General features: G+C 41.8%; 1 protein-coding gene across 1 annotated transcript in view; it reads right to left on the reverse strand.

Annotated features, from left to right (window-relative positions):
• Positions 1–10,507, reverse strand: part of LOC114668449 (metabotropic glutamate receptor 7) — a 507,860-nt gene extending 497,353 nt beyond the window's left edge. Inside the window, exon 1 of the mRNA XM_051921002.1 lies at positions 8,861–10,507. Coding sequence (XP_051776962.1) covers positions 8,861–9,364 — 504 coding nt within the window. The 5' untranslated portion in view covers positions 9,365–10,507. The remainder of the gene's footprint in view (positions 1–8,860) is intronic.
• Between the last annotated feature and the right edge of the window lie 263 nt (positions 10,508–10,770).

The following is a 10,770-nucleotide window of genomic DNA, read 5'->3' on the forward strand; positions in this document are numbered from 1 at the left end:
AACGTTAGTCTTAGCCCTTTAAAAGCCACTCCCAGAAGGTTAAAAGTGACAAATTTCAAACATAAGCATGTGGGGTATCGATTCAGACTATTTCATGGTCAGCGGTTACGAATATGATTCTTTATTGGGGTCTAGGCCTTCTATGGACCTCCTTCAGAGTGTGGAAAATGACACATTTCTGTTACAATTGAGAATATTTAGACTTCAGAAATTTATCTATCTATCTATCTATCTATCTATCTATCTATCTATCTATCTATCTATCTATCTATCTATCTATCTATCTATCTATCTATCTATCTATCTATCTATCTATCTATCTAGTGTCAACCCCACCTATCTAAAGTGCAAATCCTGCCGACTATGCCAAGTGCTTTATTGTAGAATCACACCATGCTCCAATCAATCCTAGGTTTCTATCTATCTATCTATCTATCTATCTATCTATCTATCTATCTATCTATCTATCTATCTATCTATCTATCTATCTATCTATCTATCTGATCCTGCCTACTATACTAAAATCTATCTATCTATCTATCTAGTGTCAACCCCACCTATCTACAGTGCAAATCCTGCCGACTATGCCAGGTGCTTTATTGTAGAATCACACCATGCTCCAATCCATCCTACGTTTCTATCTATCTATCTATCTATCTATCTATCTATCTATCTATCTATCTATCTATCTATCTATCTATCTATCTATCTATCTATCTATCTATCTATCTATCTATCTATCTATCTATCTATCTATCTATCTATCTATCAGGTAAACCGTCATATTTTCTTGTGAACACCCTGCATTACAGCAGATTATTCTAATTCTGAGTTTTTGGTGTTTTTAGTGTGCCCTGTGTGCCCAGAGAAAAGCCAGCTGCAGACAGTTATGTTACCAGTTTTCCTCCTACCTTCCAAAGGTCTGCCTGTTGTCTTAAATGGCCCCATACAAATAAGTATACCCTGTGCTGGACTGATGCCACATTTTCTACCTTTAGCTTAATATTTCCAGGATGGGGTCAATGAAATATTGGGCTAACATACCTAGTGACGCTGAATTGAATAGCATGGTTGGAGATGCTAAACTGGCACCTGCTTTTTGTCTTTGAATGTTTCTCTGTGTGTGTGTGTGTGTGTCTACGTGTTCACACTGTGATGGACTGATGCCCCCTCCAGGGATTCTCCCTGCCTTATACCTGATGATGGGTGGGACAGCCTCCATGATAAGTGGGTTTAGAAGACTGATGGATGGGTCAGGTGTGTTGGGCCAGGGTGGTACCCAATCACCCTCCGCCACCTTCGGGCGGGTTGTGTAATACCATCTGAACACTTAATCACCGTGTGATCAAATCACTTCCTCCTTGCTGGGTTGTGTTTCACGTTAACTTGAAGTTCAAAAATATAATCACGTGATAAGTTCAAACCTTCAGATAGTTCAGAAGGTCATCAGCTTGTCGACAGAAGTTATCTTGTTCCGTCACCGTGGTGACAGTATTATAATTAGCTCCGCCCTTTTTAGACAATGTGACCCTGACTCACTTTTGCTCCGTAACTTTCCAGAGAATCAGTAAACTTGTTGCAGCGCCTGGCTGGCAGAATTATAAATGTTTCTTATTTAACTGGACTTCTCTGTGACTGGGTGTCTAACATGTTCCTGGATGTTCTTCTTTGAACCTTCCCAGTCTGCACAACGCTACGCTTTGAAATTCATCACAAACTCAAACTGTTGAGCGTCCATGAAAACGTGGCTACAGCATTTATTGGGGTTGTGTGTTTTAAAGGGGCAGCCCCCTTGTTGTGGTGTAACATCTTAACTAAGATGGCTTATCATCCTCTTTGTGATTATGACTGCTGGAGCACAATTTAGGTGAGACCTGTTATCATTAATACTAATGTAACTAGTACATTATTATTGTTGTTCATTATCATAATTATAATTATAGTGATTGTCCAATGTGAATATTTTCTCATTTGTTTACAGAAACCACACACAAACACACGTTGGCATATGTAACTTTTAATTCAGTCGAGTCTATGGGGCACTTGGATGTGTATATTTTAATAATTGATTATTTGTGAACATCATCATTGACTGTTCTGACCAGATGACCTGCGGTGATTGTAATTCAATCCAGATCTGTACCGGCTGATCTGTCTCAGTGAGGTCACAAGTTTGGCCGTAATTATCCGACGCCTCCACATCACAAATATTAAATTCAGTCCACGTGGTCGGCTTTAGAAGGGTCAATTAAATTCAGGTCCTTTTTGTATAGTGGTCTTTACGGTACCGTGGTCTGTACTCCATAGTTGTTCCACCTACCCTCCAGGATGCCAGCGAGATTTGTAAAAAGACAGCAAGTATAAGCAACCATCTTGAGGCTTTCTGTAGAAGGTGTCTCAGGACAATCCTTCACTTATCTTGGAGAGACCCTGTTAGAAATGATTGAACGATGCTCGCCAGGCCTGTCCACTTCATTCCTCCAAAATGATATCAAGTTGAGTGTTAAAAATTCCTAAAGTCCTCCTGTCCACCACACGTCTGGTCACTTATTCTGTGGATCTCTGTGTGAAGAAAAACTTCCTAATGTTTGTGTAAAATTCACCCTTAACAAGTTCTCCCTCTGTGTCTCCGTGTTCTTGATGAACTCGTTTTAAAGTCACCATCTCGATCCACTGGACTAATTCACTTCATCATTTTAAACCCTTCACTCAGGTCTCCTCTTCATCTCCTTCTCCTTAAACTGTGAAGGCTCAACTCTTTTAATCTTCCCTCGTAACTCATCCCCTGGAGACCTGAATCAGCCTCATTGCTCTTCTCTGGACATTTTCTTGTGCTGTTAAGTCCTTTTTGTAGCCTGAAGACCAAAACTGCACCCAGAACTCCAGACGAGGCCTCACAAGTGTGTTATAAAACTTGAGCAGTACCTCCTGTGACTTGTACTCCACACGTCAAGGTGCTATATAACCTGACATTCTGTTAGCTTTCTTAATGGCTTCTGAACACTGTCGGGAAGTCGATAGCTTAGAGTCCACTATGACTCCTAAATCCTTGTCATAAGGCATACTCTCAATTTTCAGACCCCTCATTGTGTAGTCATACCTCACATGTTTACTTCCTATATGTAATTCTTTACATTTACTGACATTAATTTTCATTGTCTACAAATCTGCCCAAGCCTGTCTGCTATTCAAGTCCCTCTGTGATGACTCAACAGATTTGACATTACCTAACAATCATCCATCTTGGTATCATCTGCAGACTTAACCAGCTTGTTATTTATAACCTTCTCCAAATCATTTATATATTTTAAAAGTAGCACCGGCCACAGCACTGCCCCCTGATGGTCACCACTCTTAGCGTCAGCCAACTCTGAGAAGGTCCCTCAACACATCACCCTCTGCTTCCTGTGTCTGAGCCAATTTTTGCACCCAACATCCCAAAATCCCCGAACATCTTTGAAAGACGCAGATGGTGGTGAGCGGGACGTGTGTTACAAATGCCTACTGTGCAGCTGCCGTGAGGGGCTATGGACTGGTTTTCACCTCGTTGTAAGCATAGTTGTGGAAGGCCAAGAACATCCAGTAGATAAACACTTAGCTAGCAGGAACATCTTTAGTCAAGAGCAACCAGAAGACATAGCATTGAATTGTTTAAGATGAAAGGGTCTTGCTGTCCTATGGTCCAAAATGACCTACGGGAACTGAGGATAGGAGAGGAGAGGAGGGAAGATAGATAGATAGATAGATAGATAGATAGATAGATAGATAGATAGATAGATAGATAGATAGATAGATAGATAGATAGATAGATAGATAGATAGATAGATAGATAGATAGATAGATAATTTTAATTTTAGTGTAGTCGGCAAGGATAGATAGATAGATAGATAGATAGATAGATAGATAGATAGATAGATAGATAGATAGATAGATAGATAGATAGATAGATAGATAGATAGATAGATAGATAGATAGATAGATAGATAGATAGATAATTTTAATTTTAGTGTAGTCGGCAAGGATAGATAGATAGATAGATAGATAGATAGATAGATAGATAGATAGATAGATAGATAGATAGATAGATAGATAGATAGATAGATAGATAGATAGATAGATAGATAGATAGATAGATTTTAATTTTAATGTAGTCAGCAGGATAGATAGATAGATAGATAGATAGATAGATAGATAGATAGATAGATAGATAGATAGATAGATAGATAGATAGATAGATAGATAGATAGATAGATTTTAATTTTAATGTAGTCAGCAGGATAGATAGATAGATAGATAGATAGATAGATAGATAGATAGATAGATAGATAGATAGATAGATAGATAGATAGATAGATAGATAGATAGATAGATAGATAGATAGATAGATAGATAGATTTTAATTTTAATGTAGTCAGCAGGATAGATAGATAGATAGATAGATAGATAGATAGATAGATAGATAGATAGATAGATAGATAGATAGATAGATAGATAGATAGATAATTTTAATTTTAGTGTAGTCGGCAAGGATAGATAGATAGATAGATAGATAGATAGATAGATAGATAGATAGATAGATAGATAGATAGATAGATAGATAGATAGATAGATAGATAGATAGATAGATAGATAGATAGATAGATAGATAGATAGATAGATAGATAGATAGATAGATTTTAATGTTATTGTAGTCAGCAGGATAGATAGATAGATAGATAGATAGATAGATAGATAGATAGATAGATAGATAGATAGATAGATAGATAGATAGATAGATAGATAGATAGATAGATAGATAGATAGATAGATAGATAGATAGATAGATAGATTTTAATTTTAATGTAGTCAGCAGGATAGATAGATAGATAGATAGATAGATAGATAGATAGATAGATAGATAGATAGATAGATAGATAGATAGATAGATAGATAGATAGATAGATAGATAGATAGATAGATAGATAGATAGATAGATAGATAGATAGATAGATAGATAGATAGATAGATAGATGCAAATGCAAATACAAACTCCCCCTCTCACCAGTCTCATATTAAGTACGCATACAGACACTGATTTGTTTGAAGAGACAGGAAATCGCAGTGTGTGTGTGTGTTTTGGGGGGTGAGGGTGGTCTTATCGATGATCTACAATCATGTCCATGTCTGTTTTCAGCATTTTCCCAGACTTGGTAAAATAGGCTTTGGCCCCCACAACCCCCCCAAAGGCTTGAGAAAATTCTAGAACCTACCTACTGAACTCTTTTTTGATTTTGGACATCTTGATATTCTAACACCACGCATGCATTTTCTGACTTGTTTTTTTTTTTTTTTTCACACAGAGTTAAATGTTAGGATCTACACATTTCAAAATTAGGGTTCTTTAATGACACTTTAATGGGCTGTGTGGCTGTTCTTAGAACCACTGCTTGACACAGAAGTATTTCATTCTGGGAAGAATTCTTCGCATATGAAGTCAATTCTTTGGGCATTACAAAGGTTCCTAAGATGTGCATGAAACAGAAATCTTGAGTGTCTAGTCGAGATACTGAGAGACCAAGACCACCCAAAATTAGTCTGTGCCTTCCCTTTAGTGTTACACAAATCTGTTATCATCTATTCATGGCTTTTTAAATAAATAAAGGTTCCTTCTGGATCCTTCATGTGGATGGTTCTTTTGGGAACCACATGTGGTTCTCCTATGGCATCACCATGAAGAACTTCTTTGGCACCTTCATCTTTGAGAATGTAAGATATACTTTGCCAAACAGCCTCTCTGTCCGATCACTATTCAGGGAGTGGATGTAGAGGTGGTGCACTGCAACAAGTACTTTGGGGTCCACATCAGTGACAGGTTGGGTTGGTCTTGTAACACACAGGAACTGCAGTATAGAAGAAAGGGCAGAGCAGACTCTTTTTTTTCTAGGGGGATGCACTTCTTTAATGTGGGTAATGACGTCCTTTACATGTCCTGCAGCTCTCTGATGCCCAGTGAGATCTGCGATGCCGTGGTGTGTTGGGCTGGTAGCATCGCTTCAAGAGAGGCCCACTGAATTAGCAAGATAATTAAGAAAGGAGGCTTAGCTGTGGTGCTGTACTTCAAAAAATACACATGCTCCCAAAGACCAAGAAATTCCACTACAAATAGATTTACTCATTTCTGACATTTTGATATTGTAATGGGACAAAACTAAGGGCCCGATATGAAAGTTGGGTAATTATGAACTAAAAAGACTTAATATAGGATCAGAGATTTTTGGAAGAGTGGCCTTGTTGTTTTTTTGATGTAATCTGATGTAACAATAGAAAGATATGAAAGGCACTATATACAGTAATAGATAGATAGATTGTAGTATAGTAGGCAGGATCAGATAGATAGATAGATAGATAGATAGATAGATAGATAGATAGATAGATAGATAGATAGATAGATAGATAGATAGATAGATAGATAGATAGATAGATAGATAGGCAGTTTATTTGACCCCAGGGGGAAATTAGGCTTTTTGCAGAATTAAATAAATATTAAATAATAATAAATAATCCATCCATTTTCCAACCCGCTGAATCCAAACACAGGGTCACGGGGGTCTGCTGGAGCCAATCCCAGCCAACACAGGGCACAAGGCAGGAACCAATCCTGGGCAGGGTGCCAACCCACCGCAGGACACCCACAAACACACCCACACACCAAGCACACACTAGGGCCAATTTAGAATCACCAATCCACCTAACCTGCATGTCTTTGGACTGTGGGAGGAAACCCACGCAGACACGGGGAGAACATGCAAACTCCATGCAGGAAGGACCCGGGAAGCGAACCCAGACAGGTCTCCTAACTGTGAGGCAGCAGCGCTACCACTGCGCCACCGTGCCGCCTAATAATAAATAATTATTAATAATAATAAATATTACATAAATTAATAAATAAATAGATTTGCCTTAAAAAGGAAGTGTCTAAGTACCATTTTTGTTTGAATGTCTGGTTGCAATTTCTTTGTTATTTCAAACGATGGTGCATCACAATCATTTTTAATAATACCATTCATTGCATATGTTATTCCAACAGATGGCACATCACAAACATTAACACTGCTTTTATGAATCCTACACCAAATGGCAGATTACAGACACATGTTGCATTGCTTTTGTCACTCCAACAGATGGCCCATGAGAAACATTTGTAGTAATGTGTCAAACGTTTGTAATGCACCATCTGTTGGAATGGAAAATGCAATGCATTTTATTATTGCATGTATTACAAAATACATTCCAAGAAATGGTACACTGCAAATGTTAACTCTAAATATGCTGATGTCTATGTTGCTTACTTGGGACCCATATTTTGACCCATATGGGACACATTTGTGCCCCGTGGGCACATATGGATTGAAGTGAAAGATGAAGCAGGGGTTGCTGCTTTTAAATTAAAGCTAAAACTTTCAGTTATTCCAATAATGACACTGTGCAGCCCTAAGCATGTCACTTCACCTGCCTGAGCTCCAGTTGGAAAAAACAAAAGAAATAGAACCCAACTGTGTCTCAGATGGTGTAATTTGCCTTGGATAAAGGCATCAGCTGAATAAGTAACTGTATGTTAATACATCTTTCATTATTTTAAATGATTGAGTCAACCTCACATGCATGTTCTCTAGACCAGGGGATGCCAACCCAGTCCTCGGGGTCCCCCAACTGTTCAGGTTACTTGCTTGCTAACAGTGCATCTGTACCAGGCAATCAACCCATTCAGGCTTTCTACCTGGGCACCTGTTGATTGAAGTGAAAGGTGAAGGGAGTGCTTTCTTCGAAATTAAAGCTAATATACAAGCCTCGGATTATGTTCGTGGTTAAACTGTAAATAAACTCGCATCTGATTTTTCGTTCATTTTTTGCACCCTCTGCGGATTTGTGCAGCGCGCTTCAATCCATGATCCGAAATGTAGTTTGGCGCGGCGGTGGGATTCGAGAATAAGCTTGTATCGTAGACTTAAAGAAAGAAAGAAAGAAAGAAAGAAAGAAAGAAAGAAAGAAAGAAAGAAAGAAAGAAAGAAAGATCAAGTGAAACGGGTGGCACAGAACAGCCACTGCGTGCTAACACGCTCTCCATACCTGCCAAAATAAATTAAACGAAAAGAATCGACTGGCCTTGTGTGTTTGGGGGGGGATGTGGACAAACTGGAATAAATTGATTTAAGGTCATGAAGCGAAACAGGCGATTTTGTGTCCGCAGCTGCCCCTCTTATTGAATGTCCATTCACGGCTTGACAGCCGACAAGATGAAGCACCGCATCGCACCGCGCCGCGGCTTTCGACGTCCCAGCTGTTGCGGGCATTCCGGCTGTCTGGGTCCAGGTGGGCTAGGTGGAGTGGGGCGGGGGGAGGCGCGGTGGGGGGGTTGGGGGGTATGCTGGATAAGGAGATGGAAATCTGACTGAGTAGAATCGGTAACTAAGCGAAGATTTGATTTAGAAAGCTGTTTGTGGCTTCTTTCAGACAGAGTTCGCCCTCTTCTGAGACAGGACGGAATTTACGGCGAGCGGCCAGGCACGAGCCGCATGGACGCGAGCGCCGCAAAAATAAGACGAGCTCAGCGCTGGAAGAAGTTCTGGACCGCGTTTGAAAAGTCATCTTTGGTGTGCCACGCGATCGGAGCATTCGAGCGCATTCCCATTGAAGTCAGTGCCTCTAAGGATAATGCGATGCTTTAATGAAAAAAAAGGGGGGGTGGGGTAGTGATTGAAAAAAAAATTATAATAAAATGACAATCGACCAAAATACGGCGCACCTTCTTAGGAATCCCAGTGTGTGCTGAAGAGTAGCAGACGGGGCAGAACATGCATACAAATACGAAGGCAGGTCTTACCTGAAAAAGTCTCAGGATGTTCGCCACCATTATAGACACGGAGCTGGCAGACGCTCCGATCACCCCCACTACTTTCTCCGGTTTCACAAAGACCGGGGGCTCCCCGTTCGTACACCTGACATCCGAGGTGTCCTTTTGGATCAAAGCCTGGACGAAGGTGAGCGACTGCTCCAAAGCGTACGTGTCCCTCGAGCAGGTGTCCAAGATGCGGGCACCTAAGGTGATGTTGGGCAGCAGCTCCGGGTCGCTGTTAATTTGGTCCAAGGCGTACATCATAGCTTCCAATCGATGAATGCCATTTTCTTTCTTGATATCCCCACACGGTATCCCCGGTGGTCCTTTGGCATGAACGGGGAACAAGCCCCCCAACGTTAAGTCCCCTTCCACGCGAATCGAATGGGGCGCGTAGATCTCTTGTGCCAATGCCAACTCCAGTAAGACCTCCGCCGCCCAAACAAGTGTCCACAAGCCGCAGCGCCCGGGCTGCACGCGAAAACTGACCATGGCTGCGCAACAATACAAATAAAAGGCACCTGTTCTTTTTTTTTTTCTTTTAAAATGCACAAGCAGGACCCGCGTTTGATGTCATCCCAGACGAGGCCATGCTGCGACCAAAATCTCCGAATCCACGGACTCGCGTCTCCTTTCCCAAAGGCTCCGGGAGGCAGCGCTGGTGCAGCGGACCCGAATGCTGCATTTATAGCGGCGCTTGTTGCTCCGCAAGCCTTTCAGCGCCGCGACGGAAACATCGTAACAGAGATCGACTCGAGCGTTCCATCAAAAGCATCCAAAGGCTCGCGGCCACGACAGAAGCATCCTCAAGTTGGCCGAAGAACAAGACGGGCTTTATAGCGCACTGTCCGAGCCTTGTTTTATTTTCACCGCGTCAGCCGCGCTGTCATTGTGATCAAATTGCGCCGGAGTTGCCCTGCCTTTACGCGAAACTCTTCGGAAAAGTTAAGCCCTGCAATGAAATGCGAAGGTGAGCAGGTAAAGCAGCTTCTGTCGCTTTGCAGTTCGGAGAAATCCCGGCTCAGGAGAACTTGATGCCGGCTTGGTCCAGGTTTAGAAACCGCACCTCTAACGAGCTCCGAATTCCTCTCCTATCACTAGAGAGCTCCAGAAGAAAGAGACATCCAAATAATTAAGTATTAACAGCAACCAAAAAAAAAAAAGAAAAAATGCAAGAATTGTGCGGATCGCGGTGACGGTGACTGTCCACGGCTCAAAAGAAAAGCAATGACGTTTCCTCTTTTCACTCCACCCCAGAATCAAGTATGCATCTGTCAAATGAATGATTCGGCGCTGAGGGGCTTACAAGACGTGGATCAATTGTAAATATCCGCCCGATTGGTGCTGCAGGATCGGCGCATCGCCTTCAACAGAAACAGAGCGGGTGCCGTTAACTTTACTACGAGAGCTTCTCATCCTCTGGGCGCCGCTGCCTTCATTCAGTCCACACGCGCAAATCTGAACAGGCGTGCGTGTGTGTGACTGAGTCAGTGCGTGCGTGTGTGTGCGCGCGTGTGCGTGTGCGTGAGGACTGGTGTCTGTAACGCGCACCCGTGTGAGCCGCGCTGCCAGCCAGTCGCCTCACTCCGGCTAATGTGTATGTGATGCTGGAGAAGATGCGCCGCTTTTTTTTTTTTTTTTTTGGGTTTCCTACTCCCCCAGAACACCCCCCCAGACACCCCACCCCCTCGTTCTCCACGAGGAAAACTGAATCTTAAGACAAGACAAGACAGCTCGAGCCAATTGTTTATTCCGTGCACTTTACTGGAGCCGCGCGCACCACCGTCTCTCTCTCACTCGCTCTCTCTCTCTCTCTCTCTCTCTCTCTCTCTCTCTCTCTCTCTCTCTCTCTCCCCTTTTTCTTCTCCTCCTACTTTTCTTCTTTTTTTGCTTGTTAT

This window comes from Erpetoichthys calabaricus, chromosome 18 (genome assembly GCF_900747795.2).
Source record: "Erpetoichthys calabaricus chromosome 18, fErpCal1.3, whole genome shotgun sequence".
Taxonomy (NCBI): Eukaryota; Metazoa; Chordata; class Cladistia; order Polypteriformes; family Polypteridae; genus Erpetoichthys; species Erpetoichthys calabaricus.